The 20,846-nt window shown below is 39.6% G+C and overlaps 2 protein-coding genes across 2 annotated transcripts in view; both read left to right on the top strand.

The window, feature by feature from the left end:
- LOC107137716 (olfactory receptor 4N5-like) overlaps nucleotides 1–1,285 on the top strand; it is a 5,887-nt gene extending 4,602 nt beyond the window's left edge. Inside the window, exons 2-3 of the mRNA XM_015480168.1 lie at nucleotides 5–18; nucleotides 450–1,285. Coding sequence (XP_015335654.1) covers nucleotides 5–18; nucleotides 450–1,285 — 850 coding nt within the window. The remainder of the gene's footprint in view (nucleotides 1–4; nucleotides 19–449) is intronic.
- A 16,980-nt stretch (nucleotides 1,286–18,265) lies between these two features.
- On the top strand, nucleotides 18,266–19,207 carry LOC107137713 (olfactory receptor 4K13-like). Its single transcript, XM_015480166.1, has one exon. The coding sequence runs from the start codon at nucleotides 18,266–18,268 to the stop codon at nucleotides 19,205–19,207; it is 942 nt and encodes a 313-aa protein (XP_015335652.1).
- The last annotated feature ends 1,639 nt before the right edge of the window (nucleotides 19,208–20,846 follow it).

The following is a 20,846-nucleotide window of genomic DNA, read 5'->3' as shown; positions in this document are numbered from 1 at the left end:
CAAGACAGCAAGCAGAAAGCAAATGGCGGCTCCCGCGGAGTGGATTTTCGGCACAGAAACCACAGCCCCGCCAACAATCCCAATCCACAAACTCTCCCTGTATAAAAAATATTCAAAAAAAAGAAAAAAGAAAAAAAAGGCGGGGCGCACTGAGCTTTCTTTGCCTCGGGTACTTACAATCCACTGCTGATTACACATTCAGCTTCTCCGCCCGGAGCGAAGCGAAAGAGGAAGCAGATGGGAGCAAAGCGCCCGCGGCTCTGAGCATCCAAGCGTCTCTTTTTTGATTTCTTGGTTCTTCCTGCTCCTTGGCAAAGTGGTCCGCTACAGATTAACGGTGAAAGCTCTAAGAGACTGTGCGAAATCTCTATTATAGCCGCTGCTTTGAGCACCACGCTCAGCACTTCAGCAACCCCCGTACGCAGCGGCCATCTTCTCTCTTCTTCTAGTCTCAATGTTCTACCTCATAATCCTCCCTGGCAATGTTCTTATCATTCTTACTATAAGATCAGATCCTGGACTTAATGCTCCCCTCTATTTCTTCTTGGGAAACTTGGCCTTCCTGGATGTCTCCTACTCCTTCATTGTGTCTCCCAGGATGCTGGTGGACTTCTTCTCTGAGAAGAAAGTAATTTCTTACAATTGCTGCATCACCCAGCTGTTTTTCTTGCACTTCCTTGGTGTAGGGGAGATGTTCCTTCTTGTTATCATGGCCTTTGACCGCTGTATTGCCATATGTCGGCCTCTACACTATGCAACAGTCATGAGCCCCAGGGTCTGCTATGCATTGCTGTTGGCTCTGTGGCTTGGGGCCTTTGCCCACTCCATTGTGCAAGTGGCCCTTATTCTGCACTTGCCCTTCTGTGGCCCAAACCAGCTGGACAACTTCTTCTGTGATGTGCCACAGGTCATCAAGCTGGCCTGCACTGACACCTTTGTGGTGGAGCTCCTGATGGTCTCAAACAATGGCCTGCTCACCCTGCTGTGCTTCCTGGGCCTTCTGGCCTCCTATGCTGTCATCCTCTGCAGAGTAAAGGGACACTCCTCAGAAGGGAAGAACAAGGCTATCTCGACTTGCACGACCCACATTATCATTGTGTTCCTCATGTTCGGACCTGCCATTTTTATCTACACCCGCCCTTTCCGGGTTTTCCCAGTTGACAAAGTGGTTGCTCTCTTTCATACAGTCATCTTTCCTTTGCTGAACCCTGTAATTTATACACTTCGCTACCAGGAAGTTAAAACTTCCATGATAAAGCTGTTAAGACAGCATAGGGTGTTCTAAATGGAGTAGAAAAATGAGTAAATCAACAAAGTAGAAAGTCCAATCCAAATAATATAAATTATTACTTCATGTACTGAATAAGTGAGTCATTTAGTAAACAAACTATTATGAATCACTTCCAATTTTCAGGCTCTGTTTAAAGTATATGAATGAGATAAACAACTTTCCAGGTGTCTTAGGTTACATTCACGTGAATAAATGCAGGTGTACTATGGTTTGATTGGGGAGGTACTAAATACCTTAATTTTCGTAGTCAAGTAAGATATTCTGACACAAACCTGGTGGTCTTTTGAGGTTCAGCTGATACAAGATGATCTGAAAGAAGTAACCACACAATTACCTGAGATATTCTAGGCAGAAAGGATGACTAATACAAGGATCTACAATTTTATAAGTTTGGTACATTTGAAGACCACAAAGAAGAACAATGTCGCTTAGTGGAGTTGAAGAATCTGAAAGTAGAAAGAATTGAAAGAGGAGAGGTTGCAGGTAAAACTCTCCTGAAGTATTTTAAGCAATGAAAAGAAGTTCATGCCATTTAAACTTTAAATGAGGCCATAAATGGAATTAAACTGGAGAATAAGTATTAATGTTTTCTACTTGCCTTAAGGCAAGAGCCTCAAGATTCTGGAGGAATTCTATGGGAAATAAAATATTATTAAGTAGAAAAAATTCATGCTGTTAAGTAATTTTAATGGTACCTTAATTAGTTATTTTTTCCTAAATTTGGAGAATGTTGTGATCTCCTTTACTGTTGTTGTTAATCTTGGAGAGAAACTTGAGTTCCCTTCAAATGATTTCATCCTGAATGCAATTATGTTGGTTATTTGGTGTATTAATCTTTATTTAGTTATAGATGATTAACCACTCCAATTTCTTTGTCTATTTATTTGTTTGTTTGGATGTGGGTAATACCAGGTATCTTGTATTTTTAAAATAGTTGAATGGGCTGTAAAACAGGCTGTGAATTTGGAATGCAGTAGTATATATTAAAATGTTAACAGCAAATCCAGTCCTCATAGCAATTATTGATATGGGGAATAGAAACTTATTTTTCTATTGCAGTCTACAAGATCACAGAACTGAAACTGTGTGCAATACTCAGGAAAATAGCTTAGAGCTTCTCTAGCACTAGTAGATATTGCCATATAAAATGGAAACCTTATATTCTTTAGTCCCTAGGCCACTTCCTTGATTTCTGAATTTAAGACTTACCTAAGTCAATCAGAATTTGTAAGGAGACTTTAGGGTTTCATTTTAATTCTCCATGCCCTGAAGAGGACAAATATAGAAATAAGAAGGCTGGAAATCAGCTTAAACCCACAGTCTTCTTTAGATAAAGGAGGGCTTTCTAAACCATGACACTACTGATATTTATAGCCCAACAATTCTTTGTTGTGAAGTGCTTCCCTGTACGTTGTAGATTGCTGTGAAGCATCCCTGACCTCTTCTTGATGCCAATACCCCCTCCTCACTTTTAATAATGACAACTATCTCCATGTATTGCCTATGTCCCTTGGAGGTAATGTTTGCCCACACTTAACTCCATGGGTGAAGGAGAATAGTGTGCTGTGTGTAGATCTTATAGTAATATGGCCAATCTTATTTTGCAGTGAGTATATGATCTGGAGCCTAGGCAACTTATTATTTTTAATAAACTATAGTCATAATATAATAAAAATCATTGGAATATATGAGTATGCTATCTAAATATAAGAAAAAAATCACTTGCCTGTACACTGAGACTATCCAGAGTAGAAACATAAATAATAATATTAAAATAACAATGATAACTATGTTCAAGATAGCAGAAGATAATGTATAATAAGTAGACAAAAAATTTAAACAGAAATTAGAATTCACAAAAAAATCAAATAAAATTCTATTAATTAAAAATTGTGAAAATAAGAATTCATCATGAGTTTAAAATTGGAGTAAACACAGGAAAATACTAAAGAGTTAGCAAGAAATAAAGTGAATAAAAAATTTCAAATGAAATGCAAATTGGATAAAAAGGAAAATAAGGAAAGTGTATTAGAATTATGTAAGATATATGGAAATGTCCTACCTATGTGTAGTGGACATCCAAGTAGTGTGGGAAAAAGAGAAACTGGGATGCAATATTTGCAGAGAACTTTTACAAAGTGATAAAAGGCATCAGCATGGACCACATGTACCACAAGTCTTTGGTTCATAAGCAGAATAAAGATTTGAGAAAGAAGACCCAAACACATGAATGTAAAGCAGATAAAAGTCAATGATACAGAGACTCTTAGAAGCCACTGAGAGAAGGAAGCACATATTGACTTGAAAGGATAAACAATAAGGACAGCTTTTTCTCATAAAACAAACTTAGAAATCAGAGTACAATGATACCTTGAAATTGCTGAAAGATGACAATGCAAGTCAAATAATTTTTATGAGATAAAAAAAAACATTTAAATGAAGAAGATAGAAAGAGATTTTCAGACAGAATTAGAAAATCTGTTGCCTGAGAATTTGTATTAAATCAGTATTAGGAGTAGTTCTTCAGTTAAGAGACCCTAATCCTGGAAGGAAACAATAAATTGAAGGAAAGAATGAAGAATAAGTTAATTGTCAAGTTGATACATGTAAATAATTATAGACTGACTATTGACTGTACAAACAGTAGTATATTTTAAGGGGTTTATTATACATATTGTTTGTATGTACACCTGACAAGAGTAATGAACAATGAAAGAAACCATAAACAAGGAATTTAAGTGTTCTATGATTCTAATATATTAAAATATTTGGTCAAACTAATACTTTGATATTAATCTTTATGAAATCCTGTAAAATACTAATAAGAGGGCTTCTAACTATAAAATTCAGGACAAGTTTTGAAAAAGGATTATTTTTCATGAAAACAGCTAAAAAGAGGAAAGAAAGAGTGTATGAAATAAGAAAAAAACATAGAAAAGTAAATATACTACAAAAAATAAACATTAAAAGCTTCATTTAAAATCTGGAATTGCTAAACTTTAAGCATGAATGTTTTCACATACTAAATACATAGGTAGAAAAAAGTTGAAATAAAAGGAAAGTTTGAAAGAAAATAAATACAGTTGTTGTTTGTTGTTCATGGGTTCCATATTTGTTTATTTGCCTACTCATGAAATTTATCTGAAACCCCAAGTCAACATCTGTTATGCTTTTAGAGTGATTTGAGGACATGCAGAGAACAGCAGAAACAAAAACAAAAATACTTGAATCACCGTGTGTGCACTCCCAGCTAAGGTGGCACAAAGTGACTCTGAGTTTTCTTTCAGCTCTCTTCCTGTAACAGGTGTCCCTTTCACAGTCTATTCACAGCATTGTTTTCCATGTATTTACAGTTATTGTTGGTGATTCTGCTGTTTGAAGGGCCCTGAAAGAAAGAACAAGGCTCATCGTCGTAGAAAATGCCCATTTATTGAGGAACAGCTCTTCATATTTAAAGAGCTGGGGTGGTTTGACAAATATGACAGTTTAATTAACGGTTGAAGGGTTTGACAGTTGGCATGGGGTGCTTTTGAATTGGTGGGTAAGGATTATGTGAGTCAGCAGGGCTCACCATTGGACAGCTCTTCTCAGGGGATGGGGAAGTTAGTCTTTGGAGCCGGGGCAACTCCCAACATTCCCCCCTCTTTGTTATTAAATGAGAGTGGGCATTGACTTATTCTGGCTGCTTCCTGCTGAGATGGGGCAGTGTGGGAGAATCAGAGAGGAGGGAAGTAAGGAGCCCCCACAGGAGGGCAGAGAGGACTGGTATAACTTCAGGAACCAGATCAATGAAGGTTCCTTGCCACCATTGATCCATGATGATGTCAGTCCATTCGGCATAGGTCTCGACTGGAGGTATCATCAGCAGCCAGGAGTTGGTAATTCCTGAGGAGAAGCTGGTTAAAAGCTTGATTAGAAATTTTTTACCTGAGTCTGGATGAACTTTATGATAAAGGGAAGGAAGAGGCATAGGGAGTTTTTATAGCCCAAATCTAAGGGGGTCTGTGGGTCTGCAAGCTGCCTTGTTGGCACGGGGGGGGGGGAGTTAAATGTTCAACCTTGAGTGGAGGGGTTGAGTGTTCAGCCTTGAGCGGGGGCTTGGGCATTTGGGCTTGAAACAAACAGGTGATAAAGAACCAGGCAGAGGGTTTGAGAAGCCAGGTCATCCTGCAGCTAACTTTGTTTGGCATGCCCTGCAGACCAGCCTGTCCTGCACCTAACACCCTCAATTCCAATCTTCATTCCTAGTCCAATCTAGCTCCCTCCCCTCTCTATTAAGGCTGCTCTTCAAACTCTCTCCTACCTGGGTGTCTCTGAAACCAGCTTGCTTCTATCTTCCCAGCTTTCCAAACCAACTGTTCCCAGCTTTCCCCAGTCACACCAAAAAGCACGGGCTTTGTAATAAAGAAGTCAGCTTCTCCCAAGCTCTGAAGAAGGTGGCCAAGGGAGGATGGTGGCCCATTGTTCAGATCTCTCCAGGTTTTATGTGAAACACCTCAACCTTAAATACTTGAAATTCTTACGAAACTGAGAGGGTAAACAAAACACACATGTTCCTCCTTATGCCCAGAAGGCAACTGGTAAAGTGCTCTCTTATGATAAAGGTAGTTCACACTTATTCAGGGGTCACCATGCTCCGGACACCTAAGTGGTTTGTCAGAAGGACAACACACAACGGTCCCACTCCTGGCCAGATCCAAGCAAGTAGGGCGTCTGTAAGGAGGAGAAGGGGGTCTGGCTGGAGGGGGCCCTTAGGGTCACTTGCTTTGAATCTCCAGACATAGGGCGAAGAGAGGACCCAAGAGGGGCAGAAATGAGGGGGAGCATTAGATATTGGGCTAAGAACAGAGACAGAGACACGGGAGAGGCGGAGCTTGAGGGGATCTTGTGGGGAGGGATGACAAGAGTACTTAATGACAGGTGACAATCATTGGCTCTTCTGATGAAGGTGTAGGAGCACTGGGCTTAAGCCTGGAAATGTGAATCCACGGGGTAAGTTGGTTATCAGACGGCTTGAGTTTGGCCGCCAAGGGAGTGCACATAATCACCTGAGCAGGACCCTTTCATTTTGGTTTTAGAGGGGGCTTTTCCTCCGGTGGGCAATAGTAAAACAAGTTGACCAGGTGTTAAGTAGGTAGGGTTTTCAGAAAGACTGGGGTCAGGAAGGAGCCAGTCCTGATAGCGCCAGAGTTCAGAGGAGGGGCAGGGCATAGGTTTTGGACATGGGTAGGGGTTCTGTAGGCAATCAGAGGAACGAGGGGGACAACCATACATGACTTTGCAAGGTGAGAGATTTGAAGGCTTCTTTGGTAAGGCCCTAATGCATAATAAAGCCAAAGGGAGCACCTTTACCTAGTCCAGGCTTAATTCCATGGTGTGCTTGGTGAGGGTCTCTTTAAAGGGCCGATTGGTCCTTTCAACCTTTCCAGAAGCCTGGGGGGGCAGTAAGGGTAGTGGAAATGCCAAGGGAGTGATAGCTCATGAGCCAGTCCCTGAGTTATCTTCGAGGTGAATTCTGGGCCATTGTCTGATTGGATAGAAGTGGGCATCCCGAAACGGAGGATTATGTGAGTAAGCAACACATCAACTACTGTAGAGGCCCGTTTGTTAGAAGTGGGAAAGGCTTCAACCCATCCTGAAAAAATATATGACCGTGGGCCCAATGAGAAGGGAAAGGTTTAGGTTTTAATGGAGTATTGGTATTGGTTCTCTGGCAGATCTGACAAGTGGAAGTGATGTTGTAGGAGGGTCTTATCGCATGGGGAAAGGGTGAAAATGGAGTGAAGGAAAGTAGTGAGACTCTGTGGACTAGAATGGAATAGAGAGTGAAGAAACTGGTAGAGTTGTTGGGGATCTTTGGGCCGATCCCTGGTGGTAAGGAAGAGTAGCAGAGAGGAGGTAAAGCTCTGTAGGGTGGCTGACTGAGCTGCTTGATCAGCCTTGGAATTAGTCAGTTTGATGGGCCTTGCAATGGATTATTCCCAGTTGGGAAGGCAGCCTGGAGGCTCATAGTAGGCCAGAAATAAGTGTGGAATTAATAACTGCCATCCCTCTGGTGGTCAATAGCCCCCTTTCTTTCCAAATGGCTATGTGGGAGATCAGGATATGGAAAACGTATTATAAAGGGAGAGGGTTTTTCCCTCTGCTAGCTCTCATGCCCTTGTGGCAGCTATGAGTTCAGCTTGTTGATTGGTGGTATTGGGTGGGAGAGGTTTTGCCTCTATGATGGATGAGAGGGAAATGACAGCATACCCCGCCACTTTAACCCCTTCATGTATAAGAGGGCAGGGGTCCCTCAGAAATGGTGGTAGGGCAGGGTAAAATTGTCTCTAATACCTCCAGGCATTTGTGGATGGGATCTTGTGAGGGAGAAGATGGGAGGAGGGAGCAGGGTTTAATGGAAGGCAGGACTGAAAAGAGATGGAGGGATTTTCAAGGAATGAGACAAGGAGGGATAGAACCCTGGAAGGAGAAAGTGACTGTGGCCCCTTGTAAGTGAGGAAATCCTTTAGATGGTGAGGAGATGAGATGGTTAGCAGGGAGCCAAAGGTAACTTGTATGCTTCTTCCTGGAGGTCATGGGCTGCTGCTAGGGCTCTGAGGCATGGGGGCCAGCCCCTGATGGTGGGGTCAAGGTGTTTGGATAGGTAGGCCACTGGTGCAAATGTGGGGCCATATTCCTGACCCAGAATGCCCAGACTTTGTCCCTGTTTCTCATGTACATAGAGGGTGAAGGATTGGGAGAGGTCGGGGAGATGCAGGGTGGGTGCCTGGAGGAGGGCCTTTTTAAGGATTGTAAAGGGCTTCCCTGCCGCTGAGGGTAGCGGTTCATCTTGGAGGCCCTTGGCCAGATTATGTAGTGGCCTGGTGAGGAGGGAGTCCAGGTCCTGAAGTACCCAGCCAAACCCAAGAAGGAGAGTATGTCATCTTTGGTCTTTGGTGTAGGTATAGACACAATAAGCTGTTTTCTGTCTACTGTAATGGCCTTTTACCCTTGAGAGATATGTTACCTCTTTACATGCTATTTGGGCCTTTTGTGCAGAGGCCCGATATCCCTTTAAGACCAAGAAATTAAGTAGGAGAACTGTGTCATCTGTTGAGTGCCCTTTGGACGTGCTAGAAGAATTTGTAGAGGTTTGCAAGAGGTGCAGAAAGCAGGATTGGATCAGAGCAAAAAGAAAGCCTGGACATAAGCTATCTCTACCCATTGTTTTTGAATGCTCACAGTAATTGTAGAGATCCCTTAGAATGGAGGGATCCAGGGGCCCTAAAAGGGGCCATCTGCTTTGGTTGTCTAAGAGATAAGTGGGCCAGGCCTGGGTGCTATAGGGGAGAGTCAACCAGCAGAGAGGACATATTTCCCATGTAAGGAGGAGGGAAGAGGACGCAAACGTGGTAGTAAGAGAGAAGGAGAAAACTGATTTATTGGCAAAAGGGGCATCCCCACTAGAGCCAAAAAATAAGGAGTGCCTAAGTGGCAGGTTCGAGCTGCAGAGATTGGTCGTCATCAAATCTTGACAGTTGAAGCTCTCATCCTGGACGGAGCCAGAGCCGTGGGAGACCTTGGCCAAGGCTTTTTGGGACCCCTCCTGGAGAGAGTGCATACTCCCAGGGCCTGAAAGAGGGGAGAGAGAGAGAGAGAGAGAGGCAGGGCAAGAGAGAGGAAGGGGAAGGTAAGCATCTCTCTAGCGGCCAAGTCTTAAAGGTGAGAGGACTAGGACTTTTGAATCTGCCCAAGGAAGGAGTCCCTGAGGGCCACTGTAGCCTTAAAGGCTGTGGTTAGGTGCTTTCCTCCCCGCAGGTGGGCAAAGAGATTTGCTGGACGATTGTAAGAGGGTGGATTCAGGGCACTGGGGGTGAAAAGATTGGAGGTCGGAGGCCAAGGTTTGTCCAAAGAGGTGTGGACTATCTCAAAATCCCTGAGGAAAGACAGTCCAGGTTAGTTATCAAGAATGTCTGGTGGGATCTGTCCAGGTAAAGGCAAAAAGATCTTGTGATTCAGGGGCAAGGGGAATGGAAAAGAAAGCATCCTTTAAATCTATGACCAAGAAGTGGGTGGCAGTGTGGGGGATCTGAGACAGCAGAGTGTATGGGTTGGGAACCAAAGGATGTATGGGCCTAACAGAGGTGTTGATGAGTCATAGGTCCTGAACTAAGCGATAGGACCCTTTGGACTTTTCTACCGCTAGTATGGGAGTATTGTGAGCAGGATGGAGGTACCCCTTGCTAAGAAGGTCCTGAATAATAGGTTTTAGGCCCAGAAAAGCTTTTGTAGACAGTGGGTATTGAGCCTGATTGGGGAAGGTGTTAAGATCTTTGAGATGAATGTTAACTGGTGGGCAGGAAACAGTGGAGGGGGTGTGGGTATCCCATACAATCAGGTCAACCAGGTTCATAGGTAAGGGGTCCTTTTTAGTATGGTGTTTCATGTCTTCTGCCAAAAGGGCCAGAAAAGATGAACAGGCCAATTCTGGGGCCTGACTGATGCCAGGAGACCAGATGTTGATTGTTGTATTGAATTTAGAAAGAATATCTTGATCGAGCAAAGGAACTGGACATTGGGGCATAACTAGGATGGTCTGAGAGAATGGGAAGTTGTCTATGGAACAGAGTAATAGGAGAGTCTTTTTTGGATTGATGGTCTTTCCTCTTACCCCAACAATAGGAGAGGTGGACAGCACTGTTTGCCCCCAGAATTCTGTCAGGACTGAGAAGGTAGCCCCGGTGTCAAGGAGAAAGTCAACCTTGTGTCCATCAACCTGAATCCGCACCCTGGGTTCCTGTCTATTGATCGTTACGGCTGGGGACAAGGACCCAAGGCTCCATCAATCTTCGATTGCCATGCCCAGAAGGTCGGAGGGTTCCCTGACCATAGGCCTCCTATGGGATCTAGGACAGTCAGACCCCCAATGACTTGTTGTTGACATTTAGGACATGGGGTACATGGAGTGCATGGTGCGGGGCATGCCCTAGCCCAATGTCCCTCCATGCCACACTTGAAGCAGGCGCCCAGGGGGGTTTTGACCTGAAAGTGATGGGTGGCAACCAGAGGAAGCACCCTGAAGGGCCTGGGCGAGCATCTGAAATTTCTCAGTCTGGGGGATGGCAGGGCCTTGTTGGAGCTTTTTTAGTTTGGCTTGGATGTCGGGGTAGCTCTGTGAGAGGAAATATGTCATAAGGACATGATGGCCATCTGGGGTTTTGGGATCTAGGTTACTGCTGAAGGGCTTTCGTAAGCTGATCCAGAAATTCCGATGGGTTCTCTTGATATTTTTGGAAATTGACAGCCTTATGTGTCGCTTTTTTGAGTTCAGCAATAATACATGCAGAGAATCGGTCCCTACTCTGTATTCCAGTTTGTGTATAATCCCAGTCGGGAGTTTGATCTGGCCCCAGAGGGTGATTGGGATTAACTTGGTGAGTTTCATCCGCATGGGCTCTGGCAAGTTCCCAGACTCTGGTAAGTTCCTCTAGCCAATAACATACAAGCCTGGAGGACCCATTGAAACACTCTTCTGTGGTGAATTAGCCCAACCTTCGCTCGAGTTGCGTGAGGTCATTCATAGAGAACGGGACATGTGCCCGGATAATGCCCTCAGTTCCAGCAACCTCTTAAGGGGCCATAGTTTGTGGGACTAGGATGCGGGACCTAGCTTGGGGGGACTAAAGGTGTTGGCTGAGTCAGGGGGAGCACCTGAGGGGCTGGACGGCGCCGACAGGGGAGGTCGGTAGGGAGAGGGTTCATCTGCTGGATAGGTCAGGGTGAGATCAAAGATGAGAAAAAGCCTCAACATAGGGGATCTCCTTCCACTTTTTCGAATGCTTGCATAAGTTAAACAGATCTCTGAGAATTGCGGGATCTAGGGATCCTCCTGGGGGCCATTGACTTTGATTGTCTAATTGATAGTAAGGCCAATCTTTTGTGCAGAATTTAATAAGGGGGAGTCTGCAGTGGGGGAAGAAGAGGCCCCCATACAAGGGTGGTTATTGAGAGAGAGAGAAGAAAGAGAGAGAGAAGAGAGAGAGAGAGAGAGAGAGAGAGAGGGAGGAGTGCCTGTTCTTCCACTTCTCAATACCTCCCACTCATGAACCAGGTTCCAGAGAGTCTACCGTGACTGTGAAGGCTGTGGTGGGGTGCATTGTCTCCTCCATATTGGGCGTCAGAGGTTTGCTGGATGATCATGGTCAAAGCCCCTGCGTATATCCCATGTGAAGTTGGATACTCAATAGGGGAACTCACCTACTGCAGAGCCGGTGTTGTGTGAGTAGTAGCAGTGCTCGAAAGAATGGACAAGGATGGCAGGCCTTGAGATAGCGGGCCCTCAAGCAGTGAGGCATTCCCCCTCCCAGGTTTCAGCACCAATGAAAGAACGAACAAGGCTCGTTGTCGGAGAAAATGCCCGTTTATTGAGGAACAGCTCTGCATATTTATAGAACGGGGGTGGTTTGACAGATATGACAGTTTAACGGTTGAAGGGTTTGACAGTTGGCATGGGGTGCTTTCTGATTGGTGGGTAAGGATCATGTGAGTCAGCAGGGCTAGTCTGATTGGTGGGTAAGGATCATGTGAGCCAGCAGGGCTAGTCTGATTGGTGGGTAAGGATCATGTGAGCCAGCAGGGCTCACCATTGGATGGCTCTTCTGGGGGATGGGGAAGTTAGTCTTTGGAGCCTGGGCAACTCCCAACAGGCCCCCATCAGAGTGCTAAGTACTAACAATATTCCAAAGCACAAGAAATCTGTGATATGCCTTTGGGACTAATGATGCTTGTGTTAGTTAAGCTTCATTCAAGCAGGAGTGATGCTGGTGGCAGTGAGGTCATTTTAAAACAGAAGTCTTTTAAAAGAAGCACATATAAAACAAAATAATGTATTGATTGTTTGATGAAAATGTTGAGACCAGAAATTTATGGAAAGATATATTGCATTATCTCTAAGTTATTGTCATTAATGGTTAACTATCATTATATGTTATTATTACATAATATAAATAAAGTTTATTTTAGGGTACACTTTTTAAAATTTTATTTGTTCTAATCAGTTATACATGACAGCTAAATGCTCTTTGATTCATTGTACATAAATGGAGCACAATTTTTCACTTCTCTGCATGTACACGAAAAAGGGTCACACTGTTCCTGCAATCATACAGATACCTAAAGTAATGATGTCCATCTCATTTCACCATCTTTCCTATCCCCATTCCCCTTCTCCTCCCCCGCTCTCCTTGCCCAATCCAAAGTTCCACCACTCATCCCATGTGCTCTCCCCCCCATTATGGATTAGCATCCACTTACCAGAGAAAACATGCAGCCTTTGTTTTTTTGGGTTTGGCTTACTTTGCTTAACATGATATTCCCTAACTCCATACATTTACCTGTAAACTCCATAGTTTTATTTTCTTTTATTGCTGAGTAATATTCCATTGTGTATATATACCACCGTTTCTTCATTCATTCATCTACAGAAGGACATCTAGTTTGGTTCCATAGTTTGGCTATTATAAATTGTGCTTCCATAAAAATTGATGTGGCTGTATCACTGTATTATGTTGTTTTTAAGTCCTTTGCGTACAGACCAAGGAGTGGGATAGCTGGGGTCAAATGCTGGTTCCATTATACATTTTCTGTGACATCTCCATATTACTTTCCAGATTGGTTGCACCAATTTTCAGTGCCACCAGCAATGTATGAATGTACCTTTTCCCCCACATAGGATGCAATAATTTTTAAGGATAGATAAATGATAAGATTGTAAGGGCCAGGTGCTATGGTGTATACTTGTAAACCCAGCAGCTCCAAAGGCTGAAACAGGAGGATCATGAGTTCAAAGCCAGCATCAGCAATGGTGAGGCAAAAAGCAACTCAGTTAGACCCTGTATCTAAATAAAATACAATAGGTTTGGGTATGTAGCTCAGTGGTTGAGTGTCCCTGAGTTCAATCCTCAATACCGAGAGAGAGAGAGAGAGAGAGAGAGAGAGAGAGAGAGAGAGAGAGGAGCAACAGATGAGAAAATTTAATCTTCCTATGAAAACAGTCAAAAAATGAGTAAGTACTAAATACTCATTCAGCAAGAAATATTTCAATAATGGGACTTTGTCTTTTCAGTCCCATGAGATTCTGAAAGTCTATTTTCTATATTTGAACAATATGTTTTTTAGAAATACAGAAAATCCAGATTCAATAGCTGAACTTTAAAACTACCATAATACAAATGTCAAAAAAACACTATAATATCACTATGCCAATGATTTCTTGACTATGACCACAAAGCAAGGAAACAAACAAACAAACAAACAAAAAAAACAGAAACAAAAAGGATTGAGACAAATTAAAAGATTCTGCACAGCAAACAATGTAAGTAGGAAAACATCTCAGAGTGTGAGAAAATATTGGCAGCATATACATCTGATAAGGGGGCTAATGTTTAAAATATATAAAAATCTCAAACAATTAAATAGTCAGAAAAATAATTCAAAAATCAGCAAAGGGTGTGAGTAGACATTTCTCAAAAGAAGTATAAAAATAGCCAACATGTATATGAAAAATCTCCTTTATTATTAATTACCAGGATACATACCTTAAATCTTGAATGAGATGTACCCTCACACCCATTACAAAGGCTGCCATAGATGAAAGTAAAAGTGTGGATAGAATATGGATGAAAGGAAATTCTTGTACAGTATTAATGGAAAATACTGAGGGAATATAAATTGATACAGATAAAATGGAAAAAGTATAAAGATTTTCTCAAAATTCAAAATAGAACTGCAAATGATCTAGCTACCTGTCTACTGACTATGCATCCAAAGGACAACATTAGCATGCTGAAGATGTATCTGCCCTACTACGCTTTTTAAATTTTTAAAAATTTGTTCTAATCAATTATACATGACAGCAAAATGCTCTTCAATTTGTGGTACATAAATGGTGCACAATTTTTCACTTCTCTGCTTGTATACAAAATAGGGTCACACCATTAGTGCAATCATACATGTACCTAGGGTAATGATGCCCATCTCATTTCACCATCTTTCCTACCATCATTCCCTCTCCCCTTACTCCCTCCCCTCTACCCAAACCAAAGTTCCTCCACTCGTCCCATGCCCTGCTCCATTATGGATTAGCATCCACTTATCAGAGGAAACATTCAGCCTTTGTTTTGGGGGGATTGACTTAATCTGCTTAACATGATATTCTCCAACTCTGTCCATATAACTGCAAATGCCATACTTTTATTCTCCTTTATTGCTGAGTAATATTAATATTCCACTGTGTATACATAACACAGTTTCTTTATCCATTCATGTATGGAAGGATATATATAGCTGGGTCAAATGGTGGTTCCATTCCAAATTTTTTAAAGGAATTTCCATACTACTTACCAGATTGGTGCACTAATTTGTAATCCTACCAGCAATGTATGAGTGTGCCTTTTCCTCCACATCACCACCAACACTTATTGTTGCTGGTGTTCTTGATAACTGCCATTCTGACTAGAGTGAAATGAAATATTAGAGTAGGTTTTATTTGCATTTCCCTATTTAGAGAGCTGAAGAACATATTTTCATACATTTGTTGATTGATTGTATATCATCTTCTGAGAAGTGTCTGCTCAGTTCCTTATTCCATTTAATTGAATGGTTTTTTTTTTCTTGGTGTTAAGTTTTTTGAATTTTTTATATATTCTGGAGATTAGTTCTCTATCTGCTGTGCATGTGATAAAAAATTTGCTCCCATTCTGTAGGCTCTCTCTTCACTTCATTATTTATTTTGCTGAGAAGTTTTTTTTTAGTTTGAATTCATCCCATTTATTGATTCTTGATTTTACTTCTTGTGCTTTAGGAGTCCTATTAGGGAAGACAGGGTTTAGTCTGACATGATAAAGATTTGGACCTACTTTTTCTTCTATTAGGTGTAGGGCCTCTGGTCTAATTCCTCCCATGTTTATTTAGTACTATTCACAATAGCCAAGATATACAATCAACATAACTGTCCATCAACAAACAAATAAATAAATTTGAGTATATATGCACAATGGAATAATATTTAGGATTTAAATGGGTGAAATTTTGACATTTGTTACAACATGGATGAACCTGAAAGATCTTATGTTAAATGTGGTATGTCAAGCACAGCAAGACAAATACCACATAATCTCACTTATATGTGGAAACAAAAAAGTCAAGCTCTTAGAAATAAAGAATGGAAAGGTGGTTACCAGAGGATGAGCTGAAAAGAGTTTAATCAAAGGGTACAAAATTTGTTATAAAAGAGGAATAAATTTAACAAGTTTATTATACATCAAGGATATAATAATTAAAGTGTATATGATTATCTTAAAACTTTCTGACTACATTTTAAGTGTTCTCACCACAAAAAATAATTATTTTAATTAATCTATATGTTAATTAGCTTAATTTACCCATTTTACAATGTGTACTTACATCAAAATATCACATGTGACAACATACATATATTTTGTCAAATAAATGAAAACAAAACAGAGTAAATTCTTATAGTTTCCTAATAGGATTATTATCAATGTTTATTGTATAAAATTTTGGAAGCAGAAGTATGAATATTATACAAAAATCCCATAATTTACCTTTAGATCTATCTTTCTGCACCCTATGAATATTAGTTGTTGTCTTTAAAATCTTACCATAGGTAAAAAATTACCTCACATTTTCTGCAATGGCAGAGAGATTTTCACAATCCCCAGGACATTTTTATCACCAGTCTCTGAGGGATCTAACAACTATCAAATTTGTTTTCTCCTGTATATCCCTTACCAATGCATACTTTTAAACACTGTACTTTTTTGAATTCAGGGCAGACAATCTCACTGGATGTTGAAGACCAAGCATTTCAGGATTTCATAAAGGTGTTACGTCCAAAGTCCAAGTGAGGTTTGAGTCCAAGTGGTAGGTTTGATGACCCTGACATATTACCCTAACTATAAACTACATCTTCCACACTATTTGAACTTACAAATTGAATGTGTTCCTAAGTAATAGATACAAATGCCAAATTTCTAGAAGAAGGAAGGAATTGGAAAGCTTTAGCTAAATGGAAATGAATTTGACTTTGTTTCAAACTGACAAAAATGAAACAATATTTTTATATAAGTGCTAAGAAATTAATTCAATACTCCCAGATGAATAAGTGATCTTTAGAAAAAAGAGATGTGGGTGTGTTTAAATTGTTCAGCCACACTGATTAGATGGAATCATCTTATATTATCACATAATATGAAGAAAGTCACATACTTTTTTCAGGGTATGCAATTATTTTAAAAAGTGGATAAATAATAAGACTGCAAGCATAATGTGCCTGATACATAGCTTAGAAAGACACAACATGTTACCACACATGATGCTATTGCTAGACTCATTAAAATTTAAGAGAAATGACATGAGAGAAAATCTAGCACCTCAAAGAAGCAGTCTAAAAATGGGTAATTGTTTAAACACTAATTCAACTAGAAAGCAATCAATAGTTTGGGGGTCCATGTGCTTCTACAAGTATATTATTTATATACTTCCTAGAAATATAGACTGTCCAGAGGAAATAACTGCACATGATGATCTTACTGCAAGAGTACAAGTACAGTCAACAAGTCCTGGTGGTCAATGAGAATAATTAGACATTTCCACTTTCAAATTCTGCTCATTTAATTTTTACATAACTCTGGAAGATGTAGTCAAACATAATAATTGGCATATGATACAATTCTGATAAGATTTTGCCTTAATGTTAGCTCTGCAAGGGAAAATATGTAATTTCATGCTTAGTGTGGTTAGCTAGAGACACTGTATTTTCACATTTAAAACATGCGACTTACAGGTTAAAACTTACAAAAAAATAATCCTATGTATCTAATTTTCTTTCTTAATAATCATTATTGAGTCTGGTTATAAGATTCTGGCAAACACAAGAAAAGTTCTAGAAATAATTCACAGACCTCTAATAAGAATTGCATTACAGCCCCAATCAAGGAAAAGGCAAGGCTCTCCACTTTATGGCTCAGACTAGATCAAGTCCTGACCTCATTAAATGTGTGTTATTTTTTTTTCTTAATTCACTAAGCTGAGTCAAATAAAGCCCTTGTGAAAATAATTGGGAAGAAACAAAGATCCAAAGGGGAGAACAACTTTTATAATGATACTGTACAAACAATGCATCCACATTTTTAGTGGTATTGTCTTTCTTTTTTCTTTTAATAAGCAAAAGTTAATGGTTCATCTCACTCATTTTTTTCTCAACTTCTTTAAGAAAAGTTGAGTAACACAGTAATGGTGAACTTTGGTACATCCTAGCCTTAAGAAGGTGATTCTGGATTTCTATGCACTGTTAATATATGAAGACATATGCACTAAATAGAAACATCACATCCAGATGGCCTTTGGATTCAGTTTTGTAACACACTTGCAAATAATTATTTTGTTAGCTAAATAAACTGAAAATCATTAATGTCTAGCAGAGGTCATATGGGTCATTCCAGCTCCGAATCTCTATCTTTCCTCACACATTAACTTTAATTTCAATTAACAATATAACAATATCAATATTAAACTTTATACTAATGATATGAGTATTCTCTCTTATAGTTTCTTTCAGTAATATTTAATGCAAATTTTATTTGAACACTATTTTTAATGTGGAAATTAAAAGCCTTTTTAGTGCATAGTGAAGATGGGATATGAATGTTTCAATGTACTTCCACAAAGCTCAAAGATAAAAGTGTACTTCATTATTGATTTTCAAAGTCCTTCACTATCTTTATAATAAACTAAGCATTTAGCTACAGTTTAATCTGGAGCTGAACATGAAGACAGACATAAGGATTGATGCTCTGAATAAATAATAAAATGAAATGCAGAAGTAATGAATAGGTACACTGTCTTATTTTTCTCTGTGATTTTCTTTGTTTTCTTTTAGACAGCTTCTGACAGACTCACAAAAGTAGATATATGGATATCATAAGTAAAAACACAAGTATTTCTGAGTTTATTCTGCTTGGACTTTCCTATCCCCAAGATATTCAGATATTCTTTTTTGTTATCTTCTTTCTTGTTTATGTAGCTGCAGTAGTGGGGAACCTTCTCATAGTGATCTCTGTGATATTTAATAACCATCTTCACTCACCAATGTACTTCCTTCTGGAAAATCTATCATTTTTTGACCTATGTCTTTCCTCTGTTGCAACTCCCAAAGTGATTGCAGACTTCCTTAGAAAACGCAAAACCATCTCATTGTGGGGCTGCATGGTCCAGATGTACTTTATGCACTTCTTTGGGGGTGGTGAGATGTCTCTCTTGATAGCTATAGCCATTGACAGTTATGTGGCCATATGCAAGCCCTTGTACTACCAGACCAACATGAACTGCAGGATGCTCATTGGGTTTCTGGTGCTGTCATGGGCAGTTGGATTCATTCATACCACAAGCCAAATGGTTTTCACAGTGGGTTTACCTTTCTGTGGTCCCAATGTTGTGGACAGCATCTTCTGTGACCTCCCTCTGGTCATCAAGCTGGCCTGCACTGACACCTATGTCCTGGAGCTCCTGGTGATTGCAGACAGTGGGCTCCTGTCCCTGGTGTGCTTCAACCTCTTGGTCATATCCTACATCATCATGTTCGTCACCCTCTGGCAGCACTCCTCCAGGGCCTCCTCCAAGGCTGTGTCCACACTCTCTGCTCACATCACTGTAGTGACCCTCTTCTTTGGCCCCACTATCTTCATCTATGCTTTTCCGTTTAATAGTTATTCTGTAGATAACTTTCTGTCTGTGTTTTACTCTATAATCACCCCCTTCCTTAATCCAATTATTTATACTTTGAGGAATCAGGAGATGAAGGCAGCCATTAAGAGACTGAACAGTCAACAGATTGGTTCCTGTGTTTTCTCTTAGTTATTGTTTGTGTCCTTGCTTATTTGTCTGCCTTCTACTATTTTAGAGACTTGAGTCTTAAGTATTTAATCAAGTGGTTGAAATAAAAATACTAAATGATATCAGTTTTATTCCTGCCATATTCTATATATTAAGGTACTTTAAATGTTTTGATTTAAAATGTTCATAACAGAGATACAGTTCCTGGAAAAACAAACATTATTTTATAACATGAGTCTTAAGATATCAAAAATATGTAAACAGAGTGTTTCCTTATAAAATTTTTGTTATATTTTAGTGAATGAAATTGCAAAATATTTACTTCAATGAGATAATATCAAAGATGGTGTTTAATATAAATTTTAACAATTGTGTTTTTTAACTTAATGTTCTTAAAGATATCTTCCATTATATGTCAATATTATGAAGGTTCCTCAGTAGTATTAAATTAGGATTTACAGAAACTTTCTTTTTTTTTTAATCCTCAACAGTCTAATCATACTAATTACCTAGAAATTGAGGAAAATATTTTGAAACATTTCTTTGTGTTCCTAATTAGTTTCTTAAAATTCAAAATCAATGACAGTAATAAGAATTATTTATTTTCTTTTTCAATATATTTTTTAATACTAAATTACACTGATGGGTCAATGTTTCTTTACATTATTTCAACTGTTTGTGAAGCAAACTTTTTTATATTTTCTAAGTACCAGACTCTTGTCCAAGCAATATAATACATTGTTAGTGATATATGTCTGGTCCCTGTCCCAAAGAGGAGAATAGGTTGGGATGAGATGAGGGTTCTATGTTACTCATAGTGATCTCAGAAAACCACTGTGAGAATGAGATCTTTAAACCAAGGACAAACATTAAGGAAGTTGTGCAACAGGACATTAGACAAAGGAAGAGAATTTCAGACAGAAGTGTCAGTCTATTCAGATATTGTGGAGTCAAAAAGAATTTGTATCTACTGAAGGTTGACCTTTATGAAGGAGACCTATGGATTTAAGCTGGCAAGTTTAATACTGAGGTTGAATACAGGTAAAGGCACCAGAATATGTAATTATGGTGAATCCTCTTATTTAATAAAAAATATCAATGGAGTAATTTGAATGGGAGATATTAGCATTAGTAATCTTTAAGTTTAATATAGCTCTGTCTTCTTAAGTGCACAAGCGAAAAAGGGAGGTGAGCTGGCTTTTTTTTTTAACCTAAATCTGTTAAATCATAATAATAGTAACTTTACTGAATCTGTATAATGAGACATTCTAAAAGTAAATAAAAACCTAAAATTATGCAAAAAATCTAACAGACTACATTCAGGGTGATATCTTATACCTGGAAATCAAGCTTATATATTTTCCCTTCTTGTCTTTTCTTCAATTTGGCCCTGGACCATGTCTTTTAAATTGTTATTTTTATTTTAGAAAATTAAGTATACTTATCAACTGGTTTGAGTAATTACATTTGAGCAGCAATTTGTGCACATATTATCTTTCTAATTTCTGTGTTTAGGAACCCTGCCTGTCTTACAAATACATTCTCAAGCAGTAATGCATACTACAGCATACATCTTCAGCAGAGACACTTTTAAAAGGTTACATTTTAATGACAATTCTTACTTTATACTAAGGTCTGAGATGGGGAACTGCATTAAAAG

The sequence above is a fragment of the Marmota marmota genome, unplaced genomic scaffold, assembly GCF_001458135.2.
Source record: "Marmota marmota marmota unplaced genomic scaffold, marMar, whole genome shotgun sequence".
In the NCBI taxonomy this organism is placed as follows: Eukaryota; Metazoa; Chordata; class Mammalia; order Rodentia; family Sciuridae; genus Marmota; species Marmota marmota.
The sequence above is the reverse complement of the archived record's forward strand: the minus strand, read 5'-3'. Positions and strand labels throughout refer to the sequence as shown.